At 40.6% G+C, this 16,781-nt stretch overlaps 1 protein-coding gene across 11 annotated transcripts in view; it reads right to left on the reverse strand.

The window, feature by feature from the left end:
- Nucleotides 1-2,201: 2,201 nt before the first annotated feature.
- Nucleotides 2,202-16,781, reverse strand: part of il6st (interleukin 6 cytokine family signal transduce) — a 116,640-nt gene continuing 102,060 nt past the window's right edge. For all 11 annotated transcript variants that reach the window (XM_068033353.1, XM_068033361.1, XM_068033332.1 and 8 more), the window contains 2 exons: nt 16,110-16,197; nt 2,202-11,734 (listed from right to left, as the gene is read on the reverse strand). In XM_068033353.1, coding sequence (XP_067889454.1) covers nt 11,015-11,734; nt 16,110-16,197 — 808 coding nt within the window. In that variant the 3' untranslated portion in view covers nt 2,202-11,014. The remainder of the gene's footprint in view (nt 11,735-16,109; nt 16,198-16,781) is intronic.

A 16,781-nucleotide genomic window follows, 5' to 3' on the forward strand; every position in this document is an offset into this window, starting at 1 on the left:
CCTCTCTCAGTTTATACCCTTTCAGGTAATAGTCTGCCTTCCTGTTTTTGCCACCAAAGTGGATAACCTCACATTTATCCACATTATACTGCATCTGCCATGCATTAGCCCACTCACTCAACTTGTCCAAATCACCCTGCAGTCACTCTGCATCCTCCTCACAACTCACCCTCCCACCCAGTTTTATGTCATCTGCAAATTTGGAAATATTACATTTAGTTCCCTCATCAATATATTAACATATATTGTGAATAGCTGGGGTCCTAGCACCGATCCCTGCGGTACCCAACTAGTCACTACCTGCCATTCGGAAAAAGATCCATTTATTCCTCCCCTTTGTTTCCTGTCTGCCAACCAATTTGGAGTTTGTAAGTTCTCCCTGTGTCTGCGTGGGTTTCCTCCGGGTGCTCCGGTTTCCTCCCACATGCCAAAAGACTTGCAGGTTGATAGGTAAATTGGCCATTATAAATTACCCCTAGGATAGGTAGGTGGTAGGGAAATATAGGGACTGGTGGGGATGTGGTAGGAATATGGAATTAGTATAGGATTAGTATAAATGGGTGGTTAATGGTCGGCAGACTCGGTGGGCCGAAGGGCCTGTTTCAGTGCTGTATCTCGAAAAAAAAAACTACCCCCAACCTCATGCGCTTTAATTTTACATGCTAATCTCTTATGTGGGACTTTGTCGAAAGCCTTCTGAAAGTCCAAGTAAACCACATCCACTGGCTCCTCCTCATCAACTCCGCTAGTTACATCCTTGAAGAATTCTAGTAGATTTGTCAAGCATGATTTCCCTTTTGTAGATCCATGCTGACTCTGCCCGATTCTACCACTATTCTCCAAGTGCTCTGCTATAAAATCTTTGATAAGACTCTAGAATTTTCCCCACTACCAACATCGGGCTGACTGGTCTATAATTCCCTGCTTTCCCTCTACCTCCCTTTTTGACTTTTTAAACTTCCCTTCAATTGAACCCTCCCCCCCAATATTTAGTATCTTATCTACAACCCTAGTTATACGATTCGCCAGGACACTGGTCCCAGCAAGGTTCAAGTGAAGCCCATCCCAACGGAACTGCGCTCTTTCCCCAGTACTGGTGCCAGTGTCCCATGAATCGGAACCCATTTCTCCCATACCAATCTTTGAGCCACGTACTTACCTCTCTAATCTTATTTACTCTACTTCAATTTGCACGTGGCTCAAGTAGTAATCCAGAGATTACCACCTTTGCGGTTCTGCTTTTTAATTTAGCCTCGAGCTGCTCATAGTCCCTCAGCAGAACCTCTTTCCTATTCCTACCTATGTCGTTGGTACCTACATGGACCAAGACAACTGGATCCTTCCCCTCCCACTCCAAGTTCTTCTCCCGCCTTCAGGACTCTATCTTTGCTGCAGAGAACAGTATCTATTCCCCTAACTATGCTATCCCCTATTACTACTACATTTCTCTTTTCTCCCCCCATTTGGATGGCGTTCTGAACCACGGTGCTGTGGTCAGTTCGCTCATCCTCCCTGCAGTCTGTGCTCTCGTCCAAACTGGGAGCAAGACCCTCGTACCTATTGGATAAGGGCACTGACTAAGGCTCCTCCAAAGCTAAATTCTAGATCCCCATACCTGCCTCACTCGCAGTCACACCCTTCTGTCCCTGACCACAGTCCAAATTTGATGTAATTAATCTAAGGGGTGTGACAGTCTCCTGAAACACAGGATCCAGGTAACTCTCTCCCTCCCTGATGTGTCGCAGTGTCCGCAGCTCGGACTCTAGCTCATAAACTCTGAGCCAAAGGTCCTCGAGTAGCCAACACCTGCTGCAGATGTGGTCACCGTGGATCACACTGGCGTCCACCAGCTCCCACATACTACAGCTGCAACACATCACCTGCCCAGCCATCGCTATTCTATTTAATTAATTAATTTGGATCTCAGTATTTAAAAAAAATTAATTAAAGTGTACTCAACCTGTAATAACGTCTCCTGATATGAAACAGCAAGTTTCTCTCCCTAAAGGACATTCGTGAACCAGCTCGGTTTTTACAACAATCATGGTCACCTTAAATGATTCCAGATTTTTACAACTAAATTGAAATTTTCAAATTGCCATGGTGGGCGTTAAACTCTCATTCTGGATTATTAAATTCATACCTAGTTTAGTAATGTAACCACTACAATAGCAGTAAACTAAATTTACATGAACACTAGATTGATAAGTTGGGATATTTATTTTTTGTTAAATACAAAAAGATTACATACACAACTTTGATGATACAAGAGTTTGAAAAATAAAAATTAATTTTCCCAATACTCAATTATTGGGTATTTTTAATCCTGCTTTACTGTAAACTGCATTAAATTGTATAGAACCAGAACAATGAATGTAATACATGAGATTTAATGCTCTGCAGAATGGGTACATATATTCAAAGAATGAATTCTAGTTGAAATTAACATTTCTTTTTTTTTAAATCAATATCTAGTTTTGTCAAAAGTACCAATAAACCTTAGGGTCAACTTTGAGATACAATCTTTAAATTGTAATGTTTGTTATTATTTTCATTTGCCACTGTATATAAAGATAAACATTGATATATTTTGGCTCGATAAGCCTCAAGTAGAACTAGATATTAAATTTAGGAATCAAAATATGCTTGGTGATAGGACTCCACTTATTTGAATCCTTCAATCTTTAAATTTACAAATGATCACCATTTCTTCACTGAAATTTACCTTTAATCCCAAAGCAATTTTTATTGTCCAAGTTGAATCAGAAATTTAGATGAAAAGTATCATCTTTTTAACTATACTTCAAAAGTCTTGAACAGTCATTGATTAATCTTAAGCAAAAAATGTATCCACAGAATACTCTAGATTTTCAAGAATGTAATTTTACATAACCACAACAAAGACTCTTCTGTAATCAAATGTTAACATGCTGTTTTAATGTCGTAAAAACGTACTAGGTGCATACTGTGTAAATAAGAAATAATTACAAACATATAAAATTTCAGTTGACATGATCACCAGCAAACAACACTGATTAGCCAATAATATAAGAGTATGGCAAGAACATTTGCTCTTTAGAACACATACAAATGTCAGAATTCAAAGCAAGTAAAGCTAAACTTTGCTAAAGTACTTAATTTTTCTAAACTTAGTTGAACTTTGATTACATAGTTGGGGGAAACAGACAGTGCTTCTGCGGCTGTAGATGTGATTCCAGGATGCTGTGACCTTCCTGCTGCCAGGATCAAGGATGTCACTGAGCGGCTGCAGAGCGCTCTGTGGAGGGAGAGTCAACAGCCAGCCATACCAATGACATAGCTAGAAAGAGGGACGAAGTCCTGCAGGCAGATTTTAGGGACCTAGGAAGGAGACTAGCAAGCAGGAGCTCAAAGGCAGTAATCTACAGATTATTTGTGGTGCCACATGCTAATGAGTATAGAAATAGGATAGAGCAGATAAATGCATGGCTGGAGAGATGGTGCAAGAGGGAGGGCTTTAAATTACTGGGATATTGGGATTGGTTCTGGTGGAAAGATGGGATCTGAACAGGCCGCAAGGGTGGCACCTGAACAGAGCTGGGACCAATGTCCTCGCAGGGCTGTTTGTAAGCGCCCCTGGGGAGAGTTTAAACTAATTTGGCAGGCGGATGGGAGCCAGGAGGTAACATTAGACAGGAAAAACAAGGTGCACAAAGAATTGGGAGAGATAGGTAGCACTAGAGTAAGAAATAGTAAGGTATTAGGTGGGGTCAGAGTAAAAGGGAATGCAATAAAGGTCTAAATTAGATTTACAGTGCATATGTGAACACATGGGGTGTGGTAAATAAGGCTGGCGAGCTGCAGGCGCAGATAGCCACGTGAGAATATGATGTGGTGATAATGGAGACCTGTCTCAAAAAAAGAGTAAGACTAGGTACTAAACATTCCTGGATACAAGCTGTTCAGGAAAGATAGGGAAGGAAAGAAAGGGGAAGGGATGGCAGTATTAAGAAGAATATTACAGTGCTGGAGAGGATGGCCTGGAAGGGTCAAGGACAGAATCTATTTGGTTAGAGCTAAGAGACAATAGAGGTACCATTACGTTACTGGGTGTATTTTACAGGCCACCAACTAGTGGGAAATTGCAAGAAAATTACAGAGAGGTGCAAAAAATTGTAGAGTATGGGTAATTTAATTATTCTAATATAGAATGGGATAGTAACAGTGTAAAGGGCAGACAGGGGGTAAAGCTTAAGTGTGTTCAAAAGAATTTTCTAAATCAGTATGTTTCCAGGCCAACAAAGGAGGCGTTTCTGGATTGATTCTAGGGAATGAGGTGGGTTAAGTGGATCAGTGTCAGTTGGGGAACATGTAGGGACAGTGATCATAGTATCATGAGGTTTAGGTGAGCTATGTAAAAGAGCGAGCAATCCAGGGTGAAAATAAATTGGGGCGGGTCAATTTCAATAGGGTTCGAACAAATCTGGCCCAGACAAATTGGAATCAAAGACTGGTAGGCAAAACTGTAACAGAACAAAAGAGATGGTTTGGGTACAGTTGAGGTAAGGTAAACAAAGCCAGGGCTCCCTGGATGATGACAGAGTAAGATGAAGCAGAAAGAGAGTGTTTATAACTGATGACAGGTTGATAATACAAGTTATCACCAGGATGAATATAGAAAGTTCAGCGAGGAAGTGAAAAAAGAAAATGACGAGCAAAGAAAGAATATGAGGAGAGACTGGAAGCTACATAAAAGGGAATCCTAAAGTCTTTTCCAGGCATATAAAAGTAAATGGGTCGTCAAAGGAGAAATGGGGCCGATTGGGCACTAAAAAGCAGATTTACGCAAGGAGGCAGACGGCATGGCTCAGGTACTAAATGAATGCTTTGAAAAAGCAAAATACTGTGGTGCTGGAAATCTGAAACAAAAAATGAAAATGCTGGAAATACTCAGATCAGGCAGCATTTGTGGAGAGAGAAGCAGAGTTAACGTTTCAGATCAATGTCTTTTCATCAGAACTTTGTATCTATCTTTACCAAGGAAGAAGATGCTGCCAAAGTCATAGTGCAAGAGGAAATAGTTGCAACAATGGATGGGCTAAAACTGATAAAGATGAGGTATTAGAAAGGCTGGCTGTACTTAAAGATAAGTCACCAGGACCAGATCAGATGCATCAGATGGTACTGAGGGAAGCAAGGGTGGAAATTGCAGGGGCACTGTTCATAATCTTCCTCAGAGGGGTGGAACCAGAGGACTGAAGAATTGCAAATGTTCCATCCTTGTGCAAAAAAGGGTATCAGGATAAGCCCAGAAACTACAGGCCAGTCACACCAGTTTAATCTCAGTGGTGGGAAATTTATAGAAACGATAATCCGGGACAAAATTAACAGTCACTTGGACAAATGTAGACTAATTAAGGCAAACCAGCATGGATTTGTTAAAGGAAAATCATGTTTAACTAACTTTCTTGAAACTTTTGATGAGGTAACAGACAGGGTTGATGAGGGTAATGCAGTTGTAGTGATTTACATGGACTTCCAAAAGGCATTTGAAAGTGCCACTTAACAGGTCAGCAAAAAAGCCCATTGAATAAAAGGGACAGTGGCAGCATGGATATGAATTTGGCTGAGTAACAGGAAACAGTAGTAGTAATGAACAGTTGTTTCTCACACTGGAGGAAGGTATATAGTGTGGTTCCCCAGGGCTCCATATTAGGACCACTGCTTGATATATATTAATGACCCAGACTTGGGTGTCCAGGGCACAATTTCAAAATTTGCTGATGTCTCAGAACTTGAAAGGATTGTGAACTTTAAAGAGGATAGTGATAGACTTCATGAGGACACAGACAGGCTGATGTTAACACAGAGAAATAAATTTAGTGATACATTTTGGTAGGAAGAACGAGAGGAAATATAAAATAAAACGGTACAATTCTAAAGAGGGCTCAGGAGCAGAGGGACCTGGGGGTATATATGCACAATCACTGAAGATGATTCACTGTTAAAGGCTTCAGATTGAGAAAGCGGTAAATAAAGCATGCAGAATCCTGGGCTTTATAAATAGGGCATAGAGTATAAAACCAAGGAAGTTATGGCAAATCTTTATAAAACACTGGTTCAGTCTCAACTGGAATATTGTGGCCAATTCTCAGCACCACACTTTACGAAAGGTGCGTAGGCATTTGAGAGGGTGCCGAAAAGATTTAGGACAATGGTTCCAGGGATAAGGGACTTCAGTTACATGGATAGATCGGAGAAACTGGGGCTGTTCTTAGGAAAAAAAAGGTTAAGAGGAGATTTGGTAGAGGTGTACAAAACCCATGAAAGGTCTGGACAGAGTAGATAGAGAGAAACTGTTCCCATTGGCGGTAGGGTCAAGAACCAGAGGGCACCCATTTCAGGTGAATGGCAAAAGTACCAAGGGTGACATGAGGAAATTTTTTTTAAAAAAAAAAGTGTGCAGTTAGGATCTGGAATACACAGTGTGATGGAGGCAGATTTAATTGTGGCTTTCAAAAGGGAATTGGATAATGGTCAGAGTTGTACAACATAGAAACAGGCCCTTCGGCCCACTGTGTCCATGCTGGCCATAACGCCTATCTATACTAATCCCACCTGCCTGCATTAATTCCATATCCCTCTATGCCTTGCTCATTCAAGTACCTGTCCAGATGCCTCTTAAATGTCGCTACTGTTCTTGCCTCCACCACCTCCTCAGGCAGCTCATTCCAGATACCCACTATTCTTTGTGAAAAATTTACCCCTTTGATCCCCTTTAAACCTCCGCCCTCTCATCTTAAATCTATGCCCTTTAGTTTTAGTCACCCCTACCATGGGAAACAGACTCTGCCTATCTACCCTAGCTATGCCTCTCATAATTTTATGTACCTCTATCATGTCCCCTCTCAGCCTCCTTTGCTCCAGGGAAAACAGACCCAGCCTATCCAATCTCTCTTTATAACTCAAGCCCTCCAAACCAGGCAACAGCCTTGTGAATCTTTTCTGCACCCTCTCGAGCATAATCACATCCTTCCTGTAGTGTGGCGACCAGAACTGCACACAGTACTCCAAATGCGGCCTAACCAACGTTATGTACAACTGTAACATGACGTCCCATCTCTTGTACTCAATGCCTAGGCCGATGAAGGCAAGCACGCCATACGCCTTCTTCACCACCCTGTCTACCTGTGTTGCCACTTTCAGGGAACTATGTACTTGCACCCCCAAGGTCTCTGCTCAACAACACTCCCCAGGGCCCTGCCATTCACTGTATATTGTCCTGCCCTGGTTTAACTTCCCAAAATGCATCACTTCACACTTGTCTACGTTAAATTCCATTTGCCACTCCCTTGCCCATTTTCCCAGTTGATCTATATCCTGTTGTAACCTTAGACAACCTTCTTCACTGTCCACTATACCACCAATTTTGGTGTCATCTGCAAACTTACTAATCATGCCCCTTACATTCACATCCAAGTCATTAATATATATGATAAACAACAGAGGGCCCAGCACCGATCCCTGCGGCACACCACTGGTCACTGGCCTCCAATCTGAAAAACAACCCTCCACTACCACCCTCTGCCTCCTATCACCAAGTCAATTTTGTATCCAATTTGTTAGTTCACCCTGGATCCCATGTGTTCGAAATAGAAAAGAATTGCAGGCCTACAGGGAAGAGGGGCTAGCTGAGCTGCTCTTGCAGATGGCCAGCACAGACACGACGGGCCAAATGGCCTCATGTGCTGTAACCATTCTATGATCCAAGAAAAAAGAAACATGTTCCATAAACATCCGAATCCAAGCAGTATGACATCTAATTTCTCAAATACACTTTTCCACCTTCCCTGATATAGAGCAATATTTTTCCAAACCCAAACCTGCCACAGTTAGACATTTATAAAGATAAATGAAAAATAATCTTGGAACTTACATAAAAATACTTTGTTTAAAAATAATGAACAGAAGCTCATTACATGATTTAATTGCAGAACTTCACCACTTACATAGCTGCAAAGGTTTGAGTTTGACTTATTGCCTATGAATACAAATAATCGCATTTTATAGCCACCTGCATATTTATACAGATGATATACTCATGCTTACTGCCTCAATATTCTTGAAAGCAACAGGCAACAAAACAGTGCAGATACATCATCCCCAAAACAGCATGTTTTCACATGAAGCATGTTTTTGCATTAGAGCACAAGCTTTTCAGGAATTGCTTCTTTATTACATTCGTCCACTGGAAACAAGATAACCATGTCACTATTTTTAAAAAAAACTTGAGCTCCAAAGAACTGAATGAAATTTATTTACATATCAATACAACACTCCAGTGTATGTTAAGCTTTAAACACAAGAAATTTACTTTGATTAAATGTTTAATCATTTCCTTGTGGTAAAATGTCTTGTACAGGCAATTCCTTACCATGTAGCATGTAACATATGTAATTTTCATCCAAAAATCCCAGTACTCAGGCTATATTTTTTCTATATTACAGTCCTTCCCATAATACAACTGAATGGATTAATAACCAGCTGTATACCAGTGATTTCAGCTTTAGAATCTTTGCAGGCAGGAAGTATTGAGAATAAAAAATAAAATGCGGTCCATGAAAAGGGCCAGCACAAACAAAACTTGAAAAGAAGCTTTTTTTGGATCCAAGTAAAATTAGCGAAGCTTGAATCCTACAGTCCTAACTACAAGCTCTGGTTTCAAGCTAAAGCTTAAATGACTATGAAAAGAATCAGAATCATAGAAAGTTTAAGGCACAGAAAGAGGCTGCTTGGCCCATTGTGTCTGTGCCGGCTGACAAACGATCCACCTATTCTAATCCCGCCTACCAGTATTTGGTCCGTAGCCCTGCAGATTACAGCACTTGAGGTGCATATCCAGATTCCTTTTGAATGAGGCGAGTTGAGAATACGTAGCTTTCTAACGTACAAGTGTAATGGCAACCCAGAGGGCTTATACCCAAACCACAAGTTGCACAGACTATACTTTGATGCTTAGATTAGCCCAGTAATTTTGGTAGCATAAGATACCAGCAAGATTAAAATAGTGGCATATAATCAGACAATAGATGATAATAGCAATTTTTAAAAAATCCTCACTTTAAATATTGCAACCAGAATTAGGCTCTTGATCAAATTTTGACCATAATGTTGACTTCGATACAAAATGTCATCAGAATACTAACTTTTGGATTGGAGACTACCTGCAAAGTTGATTCTTATGCTGTTAGGAACAGACAAGGAAAATAGTATTATGCAAGTGATTCTTCAATAATGGAAAAAGCAGTAGCCATTAGGATAGCGAAGCACAAGTGAAGGAACAGATTACCTTTTAAATAAGTCTTGAATATTGCAATGTGGAGCATTAAGTGACAAGTACAATTATTTTTAAATTTTGTAACATACTCCATCAATTTCTCAAGGTATGAAATTATTACACATACATGCACAGAATAAATTATTAGAAGAGCTCATGATTGAAAATCTTTGATTTGAAGCAGATGTCTTATAGTGTTAGTTTAGCAGGTAATGTGTCTGGATAAAGCTTACATTGAGAAAAGGTAATTTAGTAGGATGAATTGTTTAGAATATGATTGGATTGTCACATTGAATATTTAAGTGGCGTACATCCTTTAAAAACTGTGCGTGAAAAATCTACATTCAAACTTCACTATTAAACCTTCCAGTACACTCCATACTGTATATAGAAGTAATGGTTTTGCCATTACAAATTCTGCAAATATAGTTGCAACATATCTCAAAATGCTGCCACATCCTAGTTTGGGACAACTCAGACTACTGCATTCCACTGAATACAAAGCTCACTGCTCCACTGTTATTCTTCACATTTTAGTTATTTGTATGGTGTATGCAGGACATAGTTTGCATTCTTGCCCCCATCCAAAATAAAGTGTGAAAGATACTTTAACACTGTTCATATTATAAAAATAGTTTGTTGTTTAAGGTCTATAGCTACAGTAGTGTAAATCTGATATTTTCCCCCTACTATTTACCTGGTTAATATATTGCCAAAAGAAATGGTTGTAGTGCTTTTGCACCTCTAAACCTTAAAGGTGCGAAAATCTAGACTGATGCTAGCCATTTTCACAGATTTATTTTTCAAATAAGAAGTATTCAAAGATTATAACAGCGTTCTTGTCAAGGGGATTGGATAAGCAAGGTTGGTACATTTTATTCACAATAATTCCTGAATGTCTGTTATGGTAGAGGGTGACTAGACAACATTTTTGAGTGCGTAGATTTATCTTGTGCCTTCTAAGTCAAATGTGCTTTCTACCAGTTTCAAAATTGTTTGGTAGATTATTTATATGGAATTGGATACAGCAGAATTTAAGTATATGAACCCACTGAACACTTTAGCACTTGCAATAAAAAAAAAATCTGCATACTGACTTTATAGTTGTACTTATTTCAATAAAGTTAAAAATGTCAAAGTAAAATCTGTTGCATATTACAATATTGAGAATATATTCCAACAAAACATTGACAAGGGAATTTTTTAAAATCCAGCACGTAACTGTCAATGCTGAAACCTTCTACAAAACAAATCCAAATGGTATGCATTTAAAAAAAATCTACATTAGATTAATTTTACGTACCCTCCCTCCCCGGCCCACAATAACAAAGCCAGTCAGCTGCCTGACTTTCTTTGGTATATGATTGTCTTCTAAGTACAGGAATGATTTCGCTCTGTTTCTGTGGCCAAATGAAACTTTTCCATCAGGCTAGCATTTTCAAAATGATGTAGATAATAAAATGATTCATCCTGAAAAATTGGTGTCCATGATTTTGTAGACAAAACATTCACAGCAGTATTTGGATACAGTTTTCTCAGTAAGCCAAGGTGTTACCACAGATGCTCAAATTACAAGTGCTTGTTTAGGCCTACTTAGTTAGGATAGTTGCAAAAACTTAACAGTAGTTCACAACTTTGACACGTGGCCTGTGAACTAAGAGCTGCTTCATCCCAAGCACAAGGAAAAAGGTAGACTTTTTATTTTGATTGAGGCATATAACTGTTATGTTTCACAGCCTGAGGCATGTAACTCTGCTGATCCGTTTCCAGACCTGCACTAAATCCCAAAAACTCCAGTTTGACAACAGTTTGATCATTACTGCTTGGGAACTCCTCCACTGTTGGACAGCATCCCTCCAAGTTTGAGCTCTTATCTGAAACGTCCATTTGATTTAGTCTGAACGAGTCATCTTCATTCCTATCTCCCAGGATTTCTGCTTCATTTGGATGTGGTTCACTCAAATCTGTCTCCTCAATGCTACCATTCTGTTTAAAATACTGTCTTTTTATTTCTGTACTGCAGCTTCCAAAATTGCCATATGCATGTTCATCAGTCTTTTCTTCATTTTCTAATAATGGCTGGGTTGATTCTGATCTTGTAAAAACCTGTGCTGATGGTTGCTGGCATCTGTAACCATTGTCACTTACTAATACAGTTGAATACTGGACTGTGCTTGTAGTATTCTGTGCTGACTCACTATCACTATCTGAAACACTTTGTCGAGGTGATGACATGCACGAGGAACCTCCAATACCACTGCTGTGCTCTTCTGATGTACTCTTCTCCTTCTTTAAGGAAGTCAATTGCTTGATTTCATCCTCATTAGACAGGTATTTATCATCTACATTAGCTTCAATGATAGTAACATCAGAAATAAAGCCATCTAAATGCATAGGTTCTTTCTGACCTAGGTTGTTCTGTCAAAAAAAAAAGTTATTTTTTGTGATTAAAAGTTACATGTATGATCTAAACATATCAAAGTTATGCAGCACAAATGAAGATCCTTATCAAGTTAAACAGCAGTCTGCAAGAACTCATTTCAGTAGCACTCAAATGTGAAACAGCAAAATTACATTTTACATAATGCCTTTCACATCCACACTAACCAGAGTTTTACGAAGATTCAGCTTAATTTCCCTGCTTTTGTACTCATTACTTCTACTTCTGAAGCCCACGATCCCATATACTTTGCTAATTACTCTCTCAATATGTTCTGCCATCTTCTGTGCATATAGAACACAAGGCCCCTCTGTTTCTGCACATTCTTTAGAACTATGCCATTAAGTCTATATTGCCTCTCCCTATCTCTTCTTCACCTCACATGTCTCTGTATTAAATTTCATCTACCACTTGATCAATGTTTACTGAGAAAGAGGATGCTGACAAATATATCAATAGAAGTGGAGATGGCAGAGATAATGGATGGGGTGAAAACTGATAGGTAGGATGTATTGGAAAGGCTGGCTATGTGTGGATAAGTTGCCTGGCCCGAATGGCTTGCATCCCCAGTTCCAAAGGGAAGTGGTGATGGAGATAGCAGAAGGGCTTGCCATAATCTTCCAAACTTCTCCAGATACAGGCGAGGTGCCAAAGGATTGTAAAGTGGAAAATGTGACACTCTTATTTAAGAAAGGGTGTAAAGACATTCCTAATAACTACAGGCTGGTCAGTTTAACATCAGTGATTGGTAAGGTTTTAGAAACAGTAATCAAGAAATTATTTAACAGGCACTTGAGGAGGTTTGAATTAATTAAGAGCCAGCACAGATTTGTAAAAGGCAGAACATGTTTGACTAATCTAATTTAATTTTTTGATGAAGTAACCAAGGTGGTTAATGAGGGGAATGTGGTGGATATTGTCTATATGGATTTTAAGGAAGCGTTTGACAAATTACGACATAAAAGGCTGGTTAACAAAATTCAGGCCTATGGAATAGGAGGGCCAATGTCAGCTTCGATAAAATGGATGATATATATCATATATACACACTATAAATAAATGACAGATATTGGAATACACCAACTCACACTTCTCTAGGTTAAATTCCATCTGCCACTTGTTTGCCCATTCTGCTAGCCTATCTATATCCTGTTGTAGTTCATTTACATCATCCTCACTGTTTGCCACATCTCACTGTTTGGTATCATCGGCAAATTTTGAGATTTTACTCTGTATTCCAGGTGGAAAATGGCCTGCCCGCCCCAGGTCAATTGAAGCCCTTAAATGGCCAATTAATTGCCACTTAAGGGTTTCCTCCCGCCACCTCTGGTATATTACCAGCGGCAGCCGGGCACATCATCAGCTTAGGCGGCCGCCCGTTAACACCCAGCGGCCTTCTTGCGGGCTTTGGCAGGGGGGTGGTGGTGTGGGGATCCCTCCTGATTGGGCACCCTGTGCCCCACAGAGGAACCCCACCCCCCCCGCAAACCAGCGGCATACGCCGCCCCCTCTGAACCGCCTCCTCCCGATCAACACCACCCACCCCCCCACCAGACCAGGGCCCAGCTAATTGTGTGGAGCCTCAGCAGGGACACTCAACTTGATTCTGGGGCTTGCTCCATCTTGCTGGTTCTGCCTGGGTGCAGTCCCAGCAGTGTCAGAGTTATACAGCACAGAAACAAGCCCTTTGGCCCATCGTCTCCGTACTAGCCATCAAGCACCATTCTAATCCCATTTTCCAGCACTTGGCCCGTAGCCTTGCATGCTATGGTGTTTCAAGTGCTCATCTAAATACTCCTTAAATAAGGGTTCCTGCCTCTACCAACGCTTCAGGCAGTGCGTTCCAGATTCCAACCACCCTCTGGGTGAAAAAATATTTCTTCAAATCCCCTCTAAACCTCCTGCCCCTTGCCTTAAATCTATGCCCCCTGGTTATTGACACCTCCGCTAAGCGAAAACATTTCTTCCCATCAATGCCCCTCATAATTTTGTATACCTCAACTATGTTTCCCTCAGCATTCTCTGCTTTAAGGAAAACAACCCTAGCCTATCCAGTCTCTCTTCAAAGCTGAAATTCTCCAGCCCAGGCAACATCCTGGTGAATCTCCTCTACACCCTCTCCAGTGCAATCACACCCTTTCTATAATGTGGTGACCAGAACTGTACACAGTACTCCAAGCTGTGGCCTAACTAGTGCTTTATACAGCTCCATCATAACCTCCCTGCTCTTATGTTCTATGCCTTGACTAATAAAGGCAAGAAGTCCATATGCCTTCCTAACCACCCTATTTACCTGTGCTGCTGCCTTCAGTGATCCATGGACAAGTACACCAAGGTCGCTCTGACTCTTTGTGCTTCCTAGGGTCCTACCATCCGTTGTATATTCCCTTGCCTTGTTAATCCTCCCAAAATGCATCATCTCACACTTATCAGGATTATATTCCATTTGCCACTGCCCTATCCATTTTACCAGCCCATCTATATTGTCCTGTAATCTAAGGCTTCCCTCCTCACTATTTACAACACCACCAATTTTCATGTCATCTTATTGATCATACCTCCTATATTCACATTTTAATCATTAATGTACACTACAAACAGCAAGGGTCCCAGCACCGATCCCTCTGGTCACAGACTTCCAATCGCAAAAACAACCCTTGACCATCACCTTCTCTCACTGTGCCAATTTTGGATCCAATTTGCCCTGGATCCCGTGGGCTCTTACCTTCTTAACCAATCTCCCATGCGGAACCTTATCAAAAGCCTTACTGAAGTCCATGTAGACTACATCAACTATTTTACCCTCATCTACACACCTAGTCACTTCCTCGAAAAATTCAATCAAATTTGTTAGACATGAGCCCCCCCTGACAAAGCCATACTGACTACCCTCAATTAATCCCTGCCTCTCCAAGTGGAGATTAATTCTGTCCCTCAGAGTTTTTTGCAATAGTTTCTCTATCACTAATGTTAGATTCACTGGCCTATAATTACCTGGTTTATCCCTGCTACCCTTCTTGAGTAATGGTACCAGAAACGCCGTCCTCCAGTCCTCTGGCACCTCTTCTGCGGTCAGAGGGGATTTGAAAATTTGTCAGAGCCCCTGCAATCTCCTCCCTTGCCTCACATAACAACCTGGCATACATCTCATCTGGGCCTGGGGATTTATCCACTTTTAAGCCCGCCAAAACGGCGAATACCTCCTCCCTTTCAATGCTAGTTGAAAGTGGCCACCTCTCCCAGTGGTGCTGCTGGGACTGAAGAGCTGCTGGCCCAATGACTGGCTGGCAACTCTTGAAGGTGTGACTTCCTGCCTCAGAGGGGCACAAGTACTGCCCAAGGCCAGTTAAGGGGCTGGGCTATGCAAAACTGACTTCAGTCAGTCGGCAAGGCCTCTGCCTGAATGCAGAATTCTGGCCCATTTTTATTAACGACTTAGATGATGGGATAGAAAACCATATATCCAAATTTCATGATGACACAAAGATAGCATAAAATTACAAAAAGATATTGATAAGTGAATGAGCATAACTGTAACAAATGGATTTCAAAGTTGGCAAATGTGAGATCATCCACTCGACGTAAAAAAGTTAGACAAGGGCATTTTCTAAATACAAAAAGCTAGAAACAGCGGATGCCCAGGTAGATGGATCATTAAAATGTCATGAACAGGGTACAGAAAATAATCAAAAAGGCTAATGGAATGCTGGTCTTTATATCTAGTGGACTAGAATACAAGAGAAAGAAGTCACACTTCCGCTATACAAAGCCTTGATTAGACCACACCTGGAGTAATGAGAGTTGTTGTGGGCACCACACCTTAGGTAGGTGCCTTTGAGGGAGTAGAGAGTAGGTTTACCAGATAATTGGAATTTAAGGGTTATATTGTGAGGAGAGATCACACAAACTAAGATTGTATTCGCTGGAATTCAGAAATTTAAGGGGTGATTTGATCGAAGTTTTCAAGATATTAAGGGGAACAGGTAAGGTCTAGGAGGCATAGTGTAGAAATTAGCAGCAGCAGACCTTACAGGAATGAAATTAGCAAATAAGTTTTCAGACAAAGGGTGGTAGAAGTTTGGAACTCTCTTCTGCAAATGGCAACTGATACTTGATCAACCGCTAATTTTAAATCTAAGATTGATATGTTTATTTATCGGGAAAACTCTATCAATGATAATAGTTTTCTAAGTGGAGTGTTTACCTACTTTTATTTTAATGTGGTCTACTTTGTCACTGTATCATCTACCATTGCTTGGTGTCTACAGTAAACATGTAGCAACTGCACTACTTTTCAGCATCTCTTGAATTGTGTCCCAAAGTTGTATAGTCATAGATGAAAAAAAATCATACCTGAATGAGATTTCCAATGCTAGGTGACCATTCAACAACCCTGCTATTTGCAGGATCTGGAACATTTGGCCAAACATATTTCTTAATCCTGTAAAGAAAAGATTTTTGAAATTAAACCAGTGTATCTTCCATGGCATTGTTCACGGAGTCGAAGGATATTCTGTTCTTTAAAGACAGAAGCATTTGCCCTGTAACGGTGTTTATCGTTGTTCAAGGACAATAAATTGCCCCTGTTTCTCTCCTTGTAACTGTTTCTCTTGCCCTTTGCCTCATCAATCCTTTCTGTCCCTCTTAGTTTTTCACTATTTGCTTTTTGTGCATGTAGTGCTTTAACTGTGCAACTATTTTTCTCTCTTGATCTAAATCATTTTTTTCTCTGGACTCCCGTTGGGTCTACATGGATTTTATACACCACAATTGGTGGGAGAATCCAGGCAAGCAGACAGTATTCCATCACACTCCTGACCTGTGCCTTGTAGATGGTGGACAGGCTTTGGGGAGTCAGGTGGTGAGTTAGGATTCCTAGCCTCTGATCTGCTCTTTTAGCCATTTATATGGCTACTCCAGTTCAGTTTCTGGTCATTGGTAACCCCGAGGATGTTGACAGTGGGGAGATGCAGCGATTGTAATGCCACTGAAAGTCAAAGGGAGATGGTTAGATTCTCTCTTGTT

Source organism: Heterodontus francisci, chromosome 1 (assembly GCF_036365525.1).
Source record: "Heterodontus francisci isolate sHetFra1 chromosome 1, sHetFra1.hap1, whole genome shotgun sequence".
In the NCBI taxonomy this organism is placed as follows: domain Eukaryota; kingdom Metazoa; phylum Chordata; class Chondrichthyes; order Heterodontiformes; family Heterodontidae; genus Heterodontus; species Heterodontus francisci.